The 15,186-nt window shown below is 44.0% G+C and overlaps 1 protein-coding gene and 2 long non-coding RNA genes across 8 annotated transcripts in view; 2 read left to right on the forward strand and 1 right to left on the reverse strand.

The window, feature by feature from the left end:
* LOC107274825 (follistatin-A) overlaps nt 1-15,180 on the reverse strand; it is a 29,661-nt gene extending 14,481 nt beyond the window's left edge. The window contains exons 1-6 of one of the 4 annotated variants that reach the window (XM_025079702.1): nt 7,794-8,096; nt 7,488-7,709; nt 7,224-7,401; nt 3,359-3,547; nt 3,057-3,275; nt 2,181-2,414 (exon numbers count right to left, since the gene is read on the reverse strand). In XM_025079702.1, coding sequence (XP_024935470.1) covers nt 2,181-2,414; nt 3,057-3,275; nt 3,359-3,547; nt 7,224-7,230 — 649 coding nt within the window. In that variant the 5' untranslated portion in view covers nt 7,231-7,401; nt 7,488-7,709; nt 7,794-8,096. Of the gene's footprint in view, nt 1-2,180; nt 2,415-3,056; nt 3,276-3,358; nt 3,548-5,228; nt 5,321-7,223; nt 7,402-7,487; nt 7,710-7,793; nt 8,097-13,492 lie in introns of those variants that run through there. The other 3 variants (XM_015754376.2, XM_025079701.1, XM_015754379.2) reach the window with 3 other exon arrangements.
* On the forward strand, nt 9,447-13,623 carry LOC107274827. Of its 2 annotated transcripts, XR_003058081.1 has the most exons (7): nt 9,447-10,412; nt 10,472-10,613; nt 10,684-10,979; nt 11,172-11,327; nt 11,865-12,098; nt 12,177-12,328; nt 13,515-13,623. It is a non-coding gene; the product is annotated as an uncharacterized LOC107274827 (long non-coding RNA). The 2 variants fall into 2 exon arrangements; XR_003058080.1 differs by lacking the exon at nt 11,865-12,098 and having other exon boundaries at nt 9,447-10,613.
* LOC107274826 overlaps nt 14,130-15,186 on the forward strand; it is a 3,867-nt gene continuing 2,810 nt past the window's right edge. For both annotated transcript variants that reach the window (XR_001539539.2, XR_003058082.1), the window contains exon 1: nt 14,130-14,261. This is a non-coding gene — a long non-coding RNA (uncharacterized LOC107274826). The remainder of the gene's footprint in view (nt 14,262-15,186) is intronic.

Consider the following 15,186-nt stretch of genomic DNA (forward strand, 5'->3'; position numbering starts at 1 on the left):
CGGAACTGACCACAAAAAGCCTTACACTACCAGATACCCTTACACTACTGATAATTATACCGTAACACCACCATCGCCTAGTCTACTTCAATCTACCTCTATTTATGTATTACCCTACCCTACCCTATCACAGCAGAATTAAGCCTGCCTTCCAACAGTGAGATAACCCACCCCTGCCGGCGTCTTGCGCTCCGCGACCTTTAACGTCGGACGTGCCGCGAGAGAACCGACGGCTCTGACCCGAGTACTTTCGCCGTCTGGGTCAGTGGTCCGCCGGGAGAGCATTAAAGTCGAGCGTCCCGACGCTACTTTAAGAGATCCAAAGCAAAAGCTTACAAAGCGCACTTTTAACTTTGTATGCACTACGTTCTCTTTAAGCTGATCTCAGCAGTACCTAACCTAACCCACTCCGTCACTCTAGCCGTTGAACTGGCATACCGTCATGGATATACCATAGGACATTATTCCACACCCCATGGAAGAACATTCATCCAGAGTACAGAGCGCCGTGTCTCGGGAACGTCCAAGAGTGAAGTTCTTGTATGAAATTAATTTGCATGTAACCCGTCGGGGGTCGCTTTTTGCAGCTACCAACAGATGCCGCGCGTCTCGATGTCTCAGCGAGGACAGCATCATCTATTATACCCAGGAGGCGGTTGCATTGCTATTGGGGCGTCGCGACGCGTCAACTTGCAGAAAGATTGATTAATCATAATCCTCGTCGCCGTGGTCGTCGTGCTTGTCCTCTTTTGAAATTGTCCTCATGCTTGTCTCGAGAGACAGGATGCTCGGACGTCGCGACGCCTCTCCCCTTTTCGAGAAGGGACAAGGGTCCCTGGGATTTAACATTAATTTTATTCTGGTATTCCCCTCTGCTCCGTCCTCTACCTTCTTCTCTTATTGGCAACCAGGAATACCTGGTACGTTATTCGTTTTTAATGGCACTCTTCGGTACCTGACTGCTGGTCTCATAGGACCCAACGGGGACCCACAGAATGGCTGAGGCCCATAATCCCCCCTAACCAAATAAATAACACGAGATCCTCGCGCACGCGCGGTTACGAGTTGAAATATATTGATATTAATTTCCTGCTACTGTACAACACGCTGTGCTGTACGTATTCCGGCCCAATGGCAATGTGCGTGACACACGTGGAACGCGTATCTCCAGACACGTCTCTGTGTATGCAGGTATATATACATAAGGCCCCTTTTAAACGTTCTCAAGTATGGGCAGCTAATAACACCGGACTCCACGGGGCCCCTTCGTCTTATTTATCGCCACTTTCGATTCATTTCTAGTTCTTTCACATGGCATAAGAAGTTCGATACCAGTCGGAATCACGTAGGGCCCCCTCGCTCCTCCTTTCCTTTTCTTCTTTTGTCATTCCCACACCATTGGAACCTCCGACGTCAGCATCGCCACCACCAGCAACCGGCAGAGAGACCAGTGTCCAGTGCCGCCGCTGGACCATTTGGAGCATAATACCGGCTGATATAATTTGTCACATTGGAATCTCTAAGCAAAACCAACGTCGGAGCCTCAAACTCGGCAGACAGTGACGGCGTCAAGAAACTTAATGTGAGTGTTGAACCGAAGGCTTTTGATTTCTTCTGAGATTTCATACCACAGTCTTCCTTTAGCTTCTTCATCAATTTCTTTGTCCACTCTCTTTAGCCAGTCCTCCTTATGCACCTGCCGTTGCAAATATTACCAGCTACCATGTCCGCAGTCCTGTATCTCTTTTCAGGCAGGTCGTAAAGATCATCCGCGGGACACGAGACTGTGCTGTTACAAAAGAAGTAAGTACAAGGAACTGATAATGAGCCGAAGGTTCTGCTGAGAAATCGTTCCTACGTCTCTCTGGGCCCCTGGGCCCAATTAGCTCCGAGCGAAACCAAGGATCGCGTTTCTGCTAACGAAGCTCTCCTCCAAGCGTCGCTCTTTCCAGGAACACGATGATGGGAGTACACGGGATGATGACAGAAATCACAGAGACCCAACGTGCACACAATCTGTGTACAGTAACCTGACACGCTTTTACAATTAGAACCGTGGATTTCTTTCTAGAATATTGAAGGAAGGCACACTGCTATTAGTCGCTGATAAGGTTAATCGCCGAGCGAGACGAGCATTGTACGGAGGTCATGCGAGAAAGACTTTGAAGCAGCGTACTCACCCTTGCAGTGGCCTTTATAGGCGACGGGAATGGCGCGACCGGCGCGGCAGGCGGCGAGACGCAGGTGACAGGCGCTCTTGTAGGTGTTTCCGTCGGCTCCGCAGACTGGGCGCACGCCCGCGACCTGGTGAGACGCCTGAGGGCACCTCCTCGCGCACCTCACGCAGTGCGGACTCAGATTCTGGTCCAGCAGGCAGCTTCGACCCTGGCCGCAGCGCACCCGTGCGCACGAACCTGCTCGACACTTTATACGTTATTACTCGCGGTGATAATCACCCCCGACACAGTCCTTCGTTCACCCCCAGCTCTCTAATGATTTTATGTATTTTTGTCCTTCGCACTGATCTCCTCTCGTCCTTTGTTTCGAATCATGCGGATACATTGACCTCTTGACACCGGTGGTTCCTGTCACTTATAGTTTTGACACGTGCACACGCCGAAGCCTTATTCAATAAATTATTCACGCCCCCATGAAGTCCCTTGTTACTTTGTTACTGTTTACGAGCCATGCTGCCCAGTAAATCGGTGTCGGATTACGTGACTCGTTACGCTACGCATGCGCTCCCTTGCAAAGTGACTACGTCATATTCGGTTAAACGGAGGGTTCATTGAATGCGTTATGCACGGAAGCTTCTACGGAGATGCGTCTCTGGGATCGTGTTACTCGATTGGATGGTTGAGCCGATTCTTATTACCAGGGAGAGACTGTTTATCCGATTGGTGGAATCGAGAGAAGATCAAACTGCGAGACCTATGGAAATTTAATTAAATTTTTTTTGCTCGGAGCATTGTGACTTTAGCTCTTTTTTATTTTCTAGTGATAAGTACTGATGAAACGAGCTTAACGTTTTTATACATTGTCATTCTTATACTCACTTTGACAGTGGCCGTTATAAGCCACAGCCAACTCGTGACTGCCCTTCTTACAAGCCCGCTTCTTCAGTCTGCAGAGACTCCTGTAACTTCTTCCGTCGGTACCGCAAACTGGCCCACCGCCTCTAGGGGCCTTACACTCCGGACTGCAGACGCACCTGGGTCTACCCTTGCGCACCACACACTTTTTTCCTTCCTCGCAGCGTACCTCTGCGCAGCTTTCTAAAAAAGGGTAATAAAAGAAGTGTATGAGTATTTTTCAAGATTTTTATTCCTTTTTCTTTCTTTCATTGCTGCTCTCTCACCTCTGCAAGGTCGACAGGGTACACCGCCGCCCAGAACCCTCCAAAAGAAGAGGGCGCCACTATCGAGGTCGTCCTCGGAGTAAGCCGTCGCGGCGGCTGCATTCGACGCACAACACTCTTGCTGCGTTACGGCCTGTGATAACAATTCCTTGCAGCGACCGTTACTTATGGAGGACCAGCATATACCACCTGCAAAGGAAGAAACAAAAAGAGCATTAGAAGGATGAGCCAAATTGGCAGAGACGCTTTGAAAAATACGACGCTCCCTTTCCCTCCCCCATCGCTAACGGGGACGACGGCCGTCGACGCCGCCGAGAATCGTGAGCTGGAAGGATTATCGTGATTCGCAGATCGACCACCGGTCCGAGTTGGACGCCCTGCAGCTCTGAGGCTTCTGAGAAAGCTACCACCTTCTTTTTTCACTTGTTTTCTTGTAACTCGAACTTCTTTCTTCTCTTTCATGCGTCAACGCAATCTTACGCAACGACCTGTCGAACTGTGACTCCCGCGGACAGTTCTCTACTGCCGTCGGGAGTGACAGACAGTGAAATATCGTTTGGAGCAAGATCACGCACTATAAATAGAAACTGTTCGCAGAACAGTCGACTGTTGTATTCTGAGCAATCTCAAAGAAGAGTAAAAGACAATATATTAATTTTGCAAAATAAAAAAAATTTTATCCCACAGATTCTATTTGTCTATATCATTCTTCTAGAATGCTCATAGTCTGTCACAAAATTTCATTCTCGCCGAGCCATCTTCTTGACAAGATGTACAGGAGTTCTCTGATTCTAATATTTGGTAGAAAATTCCATTTCCTCAACAACAAGTACACGGAAACTCTATCGCTCCACTACTAATAACGCTTTCCCGAAGACGGGGGACTTTTAATTCGCACGTATGACGTGGTCGGTGCGCGAGATTCGCAGCCGTCGGTATTCGTGTTTCACATTCTTCGTGGCATGACATCGGGTGCCCGGTGACTGACTATTTAATTTCATATTATCGAACGGTGCCATACGACAAGGATCGTAGAAGGTAAACGATCGTAACGTTACGTTCTAAAATACCTGTACTGTAAAGACTAACGACATTCGCCATTTTTCTCAAAGACGCATACCTGTCAATTTATTTTTCCCCTCAACTTTACATATTCGCTAAGCCCGCACGAAACGGATATACAATTTCTCCGTGGACGTTGGACATATAATTTAATTCAAACGATAATTCTTTAATCAATGCAATTTTAACGCCACGGGCGATTAATTAATGCCTCAACAAAGTCACCAAGGCGCTATCGGCTACGTCACATAAAAGTGGAACAAGGTTGGTTCTAATGGCAACGTAAAACCCGAGCAAGGAATGCCGTGGGAATGGCGGATAGAAAACCGTAGTGGTTAGCAGTTCGTGATTCTAGTCGTAGAACGCAAAATGACTGACATGCGAATGCCATTGGCTTCCGCTCGTTATGCAGCAATGCAGGCAACGCAACAGCAAAGGCAGCAACGTCGCCATTGATAAATGGCAAGCGTTTGTCCGGGCTGAACTATAAAAAGTCTAAGGGGTGTGGCCATTTTGATATGCATTTAAAAAAGAGCCATCTTGCATGACTAAGTAAACCGAATCAGAAGCAAAATGACTGTTAAGGTTATGTTAAGTTGTACGATTGTAAATTCATATCAAAACGTTCCCACCCACGTTACTACTGTCGAATGACAGGACGACGCTTCCAGGATCTCTAAGCGCTACGTAAGCGCACGGAATTTGCTTGCGAAAGGACGCGTCCTGTCTATGAGCGTCTTGACGCTTCTGTCTGACTTCGACGTCACTCCGGTTGTCGTGGAGCAGTCCGTATGCGTCTCCAACATACCAAGCAGCATCGGTCGCGACGTAACCTCGCAAAAGCTCAGGATCCTCTGCGGCGTCGTTATATCCTGCGACGACGTCTACGTGAAGTAACTCAGCGTCTAGGCCAAACATTTTACAATTAGCTCAGACCCATAATGCGTCCTAATGGCTATATAATTAACACAATGGACAATCGAGAAAACCAAACAAAAAGTCACTAAGAATGCAACGCTCTAGCATACTAGGAGCAGTGGTAGGTGCGCGTTTATACCCAGCCGTGCTCTACCGAGTCTCAGTGATTCTCAAACAGAAGCACGTTTGTACAATAAAAATATTTAACAATTAATTTTAATCACCCCAATTCCAATTATAAGTACAGCTCATTTTCTCTTTCACTAATCACTATCTACACGCATGATTAGTGTGCCAACGACAATTTTTGAGCGATTTTCTAAATACTATTCTTTCCCTAATTTAAGTGTAACGCGATACAATATTTTCTTATGCGATTAAGAAGCCCGTGTATAAATATTACTATTTTTCAATTTTCCAGCCACTATTGTACACAACTTTCTATACAAGGTTCGTTCGGCATACTAATGTCATATTCGCACGGAAATAGAACTGGTATTATGGAGATAACGACAATAGCTTAAAGGCTATAAAAGGCAAGAATGTATCGATGCTAATAAAAGGCAAGTATTCACGTTGGGAATAACCACTGGGAATGTATTGCGGGTAAGCAACAGGTCAGAAACGCGTGTCGCGCGAGTGACCAGCCTTATCAGAGGAACATTTAAATAACGAGGCGAGCAGTTTCTAACGTTCTACTAACGACGCGACACGCTGCATGCTCATGAAAAGGGAAAAAAAAAGAAGAAAGAATTACCGACACGAGAACTCGCTGCACCCTCCATCTCATTGTCAGTGCTTATTGTTGTTCGTATCGCATTGCCAATCGTCTGGCAATGTTGGATAGTAGCTACTAGTCTGCCAGCATGATTCAGTAACGAGATGTTAGATTATTTGTTTTTGTACTATTTTCATAACGAGTTAAGAGACATCGATGACCTGGCACATTGCTAACGAGTCGATTGGATTGTTATGATCGATTCTTTATGGAATGTAACAGCGTTGCTCGTGTGTCATTGCATTAAACGTCATTGGCAAATACAGTCGAGGCACGCATAATGGAATTATTTGAAGGTAAAATGTAAATGATAAAAAAGTGAATAAATTATCTGAGAATATATTAAAGAGTTGAGTGGCAATGTTATTCAATGGATTACGTTACTTGCTACGGTAAATATTTAACAACTTTTTTCTTTTAACTATTTACTCCGTACCTCAGATTTCTTATACTTACGTCATGCAAGGTAAAGAGTATCTTGCTGAAGCGCGAACAAGAAATAAGGATGAAATGTGACGCAGGCGCCAGCTGAATAAATTTGGACGCCGGGCGTCTTTGCCACATTGCCACTGACCTCCCTTAACTCGTTCGCCGTCAAACGGCAAAGAGAATGTCACTATTTTTACAGCGTTAGACAGGATCGCTCGTAAATTATGCGAACAGTGATTCACACCCGAAGGCTTGTTAAAGTTTAACAGTTAGACTGTTACGTAAGACTAAGGCCTCATTCACAGCGAGTAACAGCGAGCCGCTCTAAATTCCATCAGCGAGACCAGGAGCATCGGACTCTACTTAAATGTCGTCGTGCCTGAATTTTCAAAGAGAAAAACGTGAGGCGTTACAATTTTGTGATACAGATAAGAAGGCAGCCGTTATTCGATTGTTAGTATCGATGTAATAATTAATTAATATAATAATAATTTTTAAGTTATAAATTTGCTGACAGAAAATAAATCTGTTTCGTCTACTAACATCTCGCTATAGAAGTTCAAGGCACATTCTCACATGAACACCCGGAACGGTATCAATGCTAGAAGTCTGCTGCGCGACTCCAGACCCTAGGCAAAGGGTCAGGAGGTCACGTGGTACAAGGTAGAATATATATACCATACATTAAGAAGGAATTACGTGTGGCCCAGTTAAGGCTGGTCCACAGGGGGTCGCAAAAGCTGTCCTCGCTGTCTCGGAAGTTTCATATTTATGGGAAGAGTTCGGCCCACATAATACGCAGACGAAATAGCATGCCAGGAATTATTTTCTCGGACCCTCGAAAATTGTCTGCGCCCTAGAGAAAGTTAATATAAAGCCACAGTAATTAAATAATATAAATTGCAAGTATTATCCAGACACATAAATATTCCATATACATACACAGGTTCATCCCTATGCACAACCGTCTTTGTTCAACCTCTCACAATCTCTGTACCACAAACTCATAGATCATCATCTGGCTGTTCAAGAGCGTAGCCAGGGCTAACATTGCTCTCAAGGCAGGGTTCTCAATGCATACAATGCGTACAGGCACGTCGACTTTAAAGGTGATTGTCTTGTGGGCCTAATATGGTGGTTCTCAACTCTGTTTACATTGTCCAGCTAAACTCAAAGCACAGAACATATATACAAAGAATTAAGTAAGAGGCATTAGAGATTCTATGAGGTCATACATATATATTATACCTTGTGCAGTTCATGCACAGCTCCTTGAGAATGCTGGATGCCAACATGAATTTATAGTTCCCGCCCTAACCTCCTTAAGATCCTTAGAGCACCTTGACGATTTATGGCGAGCAAGTCTGGCCTCTCTCGATGCTGCGTTTTGCGTCTTGCAATTTGCGTTTTACCTTTTGCGATTTACCCAACCCCTAAGGCTGGGCTGGGGCTCGCGCGCGCATTTAGAATCGCGTACGAGACCGCATGCCTTCTTTCTTAACTTAAGAACTTAAGAACGACGAAGATCATTAAATGGCGAAGAAGAAATTCTCTGGAGAGAGTATGTGCATTGCCAGGGCACCGATGCTGCACCGTGGGTGCATTGCGCCCGGGAGAAGCACTGCGTGTCTGTGTGTGTGTGTGTGTGTGTGTGTACACATCCATAGCACAGCATCCTGGCCGAGTAGCTGGCGATCTCACCTGGGCGTGTTCACGTGGGGCTCTTGTCTGAGCACTGTGCTTATCCGAGACTCTTATCATAAATACAAGGATAATGCGAATCGTTGAAACAAAAAAAAAGCGAAAATATAAAAATGCAAGACTTATGGGTCTAGACTCTAGGCACTGTGTGTATATAATAGAGGTTCAGTATGCATGCATACGTGTACGTCAGTATCTGATATATAAAGTGAAGTCGATTAAATTCTTTGTCAGTTTATTAAGTCCACTAGCTGCTTTAATTACTGCCCTGATACTCTTCTTATTAGGTTAAGGCTGTTGTTCAACTAAATTGCGTGTCCACACGTACACGGAATCATGACGGTAGAGGCAAGAAAACCTTTACGACTGCTTTTCTGTTTTAGTTTTCAATTTGATAGAATGTTAGGTTAGACAGCTTCCTTAGGCAACCAGGAAGCCGAGTTATCTGGTTTTGAAATTCACAAAAATCTTCTTTTCAAGAATGTCGATTGAACTAGACCGCCTTATCTCGATGTATCTTTATTCTGTACTATCGCACGAAAACAAATGAGATAGAGATAAACGAAGTGTAGCGAGATTAACCGGTGTAGGCCCAATTGAAAACGCCATAAGAAACTGACCTGTCAAATCATGGCAGTCGCCATTACGTCTGCTTCACTTTCGTCGAAGTAGAATGTTTCGTACACTTAAGCGCAGATGACTCCTCTTCCATATAGAAGGAAAACGGCTGGACCAATATTTGGTCGAAATAATAGAAAACGTAGGAGGACAATGATGTTTAAGGTTATCTCGCTTCTGACGTACTGCTCTGTGTACGTGGCATACGTAAGACTGCGTTCACACGGCCGTCTTATTCCGGATTGGTTAATACCGATCTAAGGGAATTGACAAATCACAGACACTTCTGCTTCTAAGGAATATTTGGGATTGATCAATTCCTTTAGATCAGTATTAGTTAATGGGAATGAGGATCGCCGCATAAACGCAGTCATAGAATAGTTGAACAGCGGCCTTAATCGATTCTAATGATAGTCTAACCTAAAATAACATTTGAACGTATGTTGGTTTCTATGTTAAAGTGATTTGTGATTCTTGAGGAAAATTACTTGCTACATTGTTTTCTTTTTCCTTTGTCAAATTCAGACAGATGATCAGATAGAGAAAGTGGAATATTAGAACACGTGTACCTGGTACGTTGTAAAATTTGGGTCAGCCTTGTCAAGGATTTGGTAATGAAACCAGATTCATAAACGAATCAATGGAAAAATTGAAATGACTGACGGGTGTTTTTCTCGTGGTCTTTTATCTTCTTTTTTCCATTCTTTCTTTTATATCTTTTCGTAAAGTACACGAGGCAGATTGTGCACTAAAGAACAATGTACTGCTGGCGCATTGTTTTCCCGTGCGCATGCGCATTAGTATTTCCTGCTTTCTGCAGCCTACCGGAAGAAACCTATCTCGATTTCAATTGTATCCCAATTATTATGCTTTTCTAGGAACTATTCCATTCTAATATAACCAACACGTTCTCTGACATCTTTCTGCATCGTTAGAGAAATGCAATCCGGTATATCAAAGAGAAAAAAAAGAGAAATGTTGAATTCCGGAAATCCAATATGGTTCCCGGGCGCTTCAAAAGAATGTTCATAAAGGGGATTCAGCAGTGACGAAAATGATTTCTGCTAAGGACAAGTGCTTTGGATTAATAATAAAAAGATATATCCAGTGTACCAGCGGATCTTAACCCTTAAGGGTTCGGTATTTCGATAAGGTTACCTTCTTTCGAAACGATTCTCTTATCCCAAAGGTCAGATCCTATTTAAGATGATGTGAGATTAGGGGATATTCGACTATCAATCATGAAGGGATGAAGTTCGGTATCGTTTAAACCATATGGGACACGGCTGGCTACAGAATTACACGAGGAGTCGCGAGTCAACGACAGCGCCATTGTAAAAAGGCCGATGGGCTCTTTGGCGCGTAGGCATTTGCGGTCGCAGGACGGCAACTTCTTGTCGGAGACGCGAACGACACGCGGTTAGTCATCAAGAAGGAGAACTCAAGTCCCCAGGTGCCCTTCATCCTCATCCTCCTCTACATTCTCTGTCTACCCAGCAGTTGACCAAAACCACAAGCCCCTCGCCGACGCGGACCCTGTGATATTAAGTAACCTTAGAAACTCCAGGGTATCAGGTATATATTTTCACTCTGACTTTGTTGTGCAGCTATCTGATTGGTTGAAGGTGTATAAACCACTGAAGGTTAGCCATACTCTAGGAACAATCAAATGACGATGTGTCATTTAATTTAATATCGAAGAAACTTGAATGATCGGTTAACCTATTCCGATTGTGTTGCTAAAGGAAGGTGAGGTTTTATATTGGCAATCGTAACGAGATGGCACTTAGAATTAATATTTTTGTACGGTATGATCCAGGATCAATCGAGACGCTATCAGCCTAAGGAATCGTACGGGTGGTATCGCATCGCAACGAAGCCGACGGCTAGTGATACCGCACGAGTCGAGTTTTCGTATCTGTCGCTGGAATATGAGATCGACCGCATGCATAACTCGAGTGCTTGATAGTGGTCGGCCTCACCGCAAAGCCTTCGCCTGAGCAGTCCCGTGTCTGCGTGTCAATAACTTGGGCATTTGGCAGTCGAAAAGAAATTCCGCAGGAGGCGCTGCTTGTCATCCTTGTGAATAATATGAAGGACTTGAATTGACTACAGGTAAAAAAGGGTACAAGAAGAAAAATGTTATTTTCAATGAGCAATGTCCCTTTAGGTTGGTACTGATACTTTCTTCTTCATTCCTTTTCTCTTTCTTTGCTTCTTATTTTCTGATTCACTCCTCATCTTCTCATATTCACCACTTCTTTTCTTATATGCCCTACGCATCTGTATATAAGGATACTCGAATAGTCAGTTTCAGGATACGAAGAGACATGAAACCCTCATAAGTCAAGTTGAGTTCGGAGGACAAGAGATGCTTGAGGATGTATCAAGAGAAGAATAGTAGGAGAACGAGAGAGCTAAAGAGATGAGAGACAATCGACTATAAGAGGAGTACGCACTCAAGTAAGTTAAGTGGAAAAGTGTAAAGTAGCTACAGGGTGGCGTCTCGCTCGCGCGCGGTTGAAAAATTCGGGCAACCCCTGGGCTTGCGGCGACTTCACCGAGGGTGGTAGAAGAGCCTGGTGTAATGGAGGAACCAGTTTGCGGGTCAGTGCTCCGCGTCACCGAGAGGAGCTTCAGCCTCCAGACGTGCAGACGAAGCCACTGGCGAAAGATCGCGGGACGGGGGAGCACACAGGGAGACGTTGAACGAGGATCGGGATGATCAGGAGGATGAGGAGGAGGTTCGACGGGACCACGTTGCCGGTGAAGGAGGTCTTGGGCCCTACCCGCCTGGGTACGAGGGGGCCTCTCTTTACTCACTCATTCGCTCACTTGCTTTCTCACTCACTTATTCGCTCACTTACGCTTACTTGTTCGCTTACGCACTCTCGCGACTTGCCAATGCGAACTGAACTCAACGGGCCCCTTTTGGTCCCTTCTCCTCCTCACTGGGACTTGCCTCTTTCCCTTCAAGTCGCCCTTTACCTCACCTTCCAGAACCCTCACGACCCGCGAAACCGCTGCTGTTTCGCATTTCTCGTCCCTTTGCGTGACGTCCTCCTGAATAATCCTGGACATCTAAGACCCTGTGGCTAATCCAATAACTCATACTCGTGGACGATGCCCTTGTTTTGGGTCCATTTGCTCAAGATTTCAATAAATATGACAAGTACAATTTCGATAAGGATATAACAATACTTGAAGCAAGGATGGAAGGAAAAGTTCCTCAAGGTAAAAGCTAGCCATAAATTAACTCCAGAAGAACCTCTTGGTCCAACTGTATTGACATCTTTCTTTGGTCTGTTATAGTTCCTGATTCTAATCCATGAAATAATCCAATCGAAGCTGAACCTTGTCCTTCCAAGAAGAGATGGCGCCACGGTCAGTCAAGAATGATTGGGGCCACGAAGCTGTACGTAGCAGTGACGTGTGTCATTGCGTGAAAAAATATGCCGGGACAGGTGCGTGTCTGCGGCTCGGATTACTCTTATTAGAGACTGCATAAGAGCGAGAGAAAATATCAGAGAGAGAGTCTCTGCTTATCGAGGACCGAAAAAAGAACGTGGAAGAGAAAAAAGGTTAAGAGATTTCAAATGCAAAAAAAGAAAAGAAAATCCTGACTTCTACGTAGAGAGGGTATGTGGAAGGCAGCATAGAATGTATAGAACGTATAGATATACATCACAGTATTATAGAATGTATATATAGATATATTCTATACTTATACGCAGATCTTGCGACAGGCGGAACGCACCTGGCTCAAACTCGCTGCAACCGCAATTTATTCAATGCTAATGCGAACAGCCCTTGAATGCACATGCGTGCCAGGCGCATACTGCTCTTTACGCACAGACAAAAAGCCAACGGGGATAGACGCGTTCTTGTAGTCCTGCTTTTATAATATTTAATTTTTATGAATGCGGCAAATTAAAAAATCCAGGTCATACGCTTATAAACGTCGCTCGTTATGACTTAATCTATATATTACACATCTATATGTTTTAATTAATTCGATACTAATGCATCTTTGAAATAAGTATACGAGTTGGATACCAGTCCCTATTTAATTTATATTCTGTACATAATTGAGCTAGTCGTTAACAAGAGGAAGTCATTAACTTATCATTTGTTAGACCGAGTTATGATCAGCCGTTGATAAGGGTTGTCAGTGAGATCGGCTTCTAGTCGATGATTATATAATAAAAGGGGTCATTCGTGTAAACTGATGGATGGACCAAAGGCGGAAGTGGCACGTAAACTAAGATTATCGAATGAAACCAAGGTGTAACGTATTTTAGTTTGTCTTTACGTTGCCTGATGAATCTTACTCAATATTAATGATATTTATCAAACTATCGTTCTACGGATAATGAAAAAGAAATAAGCGTATCGACCAATGTCACTGTTCTCTTCAAAGTAATTCGAAAGTAGAGGAATCGTAACTTTGAACAAAGTCAAATCAGATTAATTTTTTCTTTTTTTTTTTTTTTCTTCTAATTTTCTCATGCCTTTCCACCTCTTCCACGTGGTCGTTCTTTTGACTGTTTCTTACTTCCCATTCACTTTACTGAACATCCTTTTTACTTATACTTTATTATAAATCTTTAGGACTATTACTAATTTACCTGTTGCGATTTCCACTTGCAGCAGAAGCAGAACGAGATTGACCAACAGGAGAGCGTTATAATAGCGGGGTGTCCCAGTACCCCGTCGCCCGCCCGTCATCAGCGCGTCAGCAGGCGCCCCGCGCCAGGAGTATCCAGGATTTTCCGGTCCGGAGAACGGAAGCGGCGACGCCAAACGAATCACCGCCACGACGCGTCCTCGTGCTTCACATCTCATCTGCCCACCTATTTAATTGGTGTACGAAGCAGCTATTGTTTCCGTCCAATGATGATTCAGGGACAAGTCAATTTAATATCAGGAATCAATTGAATTCTAGTAAGACTTCCGGTTTGACTTTTAAAGACGTCCAAAACAAAAAGTACAAATTTTCTCATAAACTCTATAGATCCCACGTGACTTAAAAAATTCTCTTGCTTAGCCCCAAGTCTCTTGTACTTCCTGCTTTAACTTCCGGTTCTCTCTTTTTCTCACACACTTCTCTGTTCCTCTATCACAAGATTTTATATGGTTCTGGGTCACGAGGTCAAATTCTATTTGAGTTTGTGTCCTTCACTTATTCACGAAGCTTTAACTTGTTTTTCTTTCTAATGAATTTTCAGTTCTTCGCTATGCCGACGGCCTAGGATTCTTCCCTCTGGTGCACCCTCCTTACTTGCTTCTCCTCGTCGGTCCTCGTTTGTCCTGCTGAGACTCACTGGAGAACACAGTCACCCCAATTAAATAAATAGGGACACATGTCACGATAATCGGCGGCACTCACTGCACGCGGTATGTACGGCATTTTCTCAATGCTCTTTCCCTTTCTATTTTTTTCTTTTTTTTTTTTCTTTCTTTTTTAGATTCGACCGTCTACCCTCTCCTGCTCTCTCGCTCTTCTTCTCGATGCGTTCCGCTTCCCTTCGACGCAAGACGACCGACTGCGCGAGACAGCGTGTATTTTTAAACTCGGCGAAACTCCGCGATAGCTTGAGTTCGCGTGACGCGGGATTATTTAAAAAGTTTTTACGGGACACTAATTTCTTTGGAGATAAATTCGAATTTACTCAAGAAACGTTACACGGCTCAACAGCCGAATGTACTTTTTACTTTTATTTCACAGCCGACCCGGTATATCGATTTTTTTTATTTACGTCTTTGAAACTCCATCTTTAATTGGACTTGTTAATTTTATGTTAATTTCACGTTTACTGTTCGTTCACGTTGAGAGTGACGATTACAAGTTTTATATATATATATATATATATATATATAGAGAGAGAGATTTTCTCTAAAATTATCCGACAAGCGACACTTTTCACGTTAAGTTTTATGAAAAATTACAATTTTTGAAAAACTGTCCACGCACTCCGACGACTCCTAATCTCGCGTAAACTATTACGCTTGTTTTGCTTTTCCTTGCCGATATTTTTTCGCCCAATTTTCGGCGTCCCTACGGATTTCTTTTTTCTCGTTACGGTTCCGACGGCTCTTCTCTTTTTTTTTCTTCTTACTATCCTTCGTGAGCGCGCTTCTCTCCGTAAATATCTATACTTTGGCCATTTACGCACACGCACGGTTTCGAACGCACGCACGCACTCACACGATACAACGCGCGCGCCCCGTGTGATACACAGACACAATGATTACACGGACCCACGAGAAAACACTCTTCTCTGTCTGTTTTAACTTTATTTATCTTTTTTATTCTCCTCTC

The sequence above is a fragment of the Cephus cinctus genome, unplaced genomic scaffold (assembly GCF_000341935.2).
Source record: "Cephus cinctus unplaced genomic scaffold, Ccin1 Ccin1_scaffold0114, whole genome shotgun sequence".
NCBI lineage: Eukaryota > Metazoa > Arthropoda > Insecta > Hymenoptera > Cephidae > Cephus > Cephus cinctus.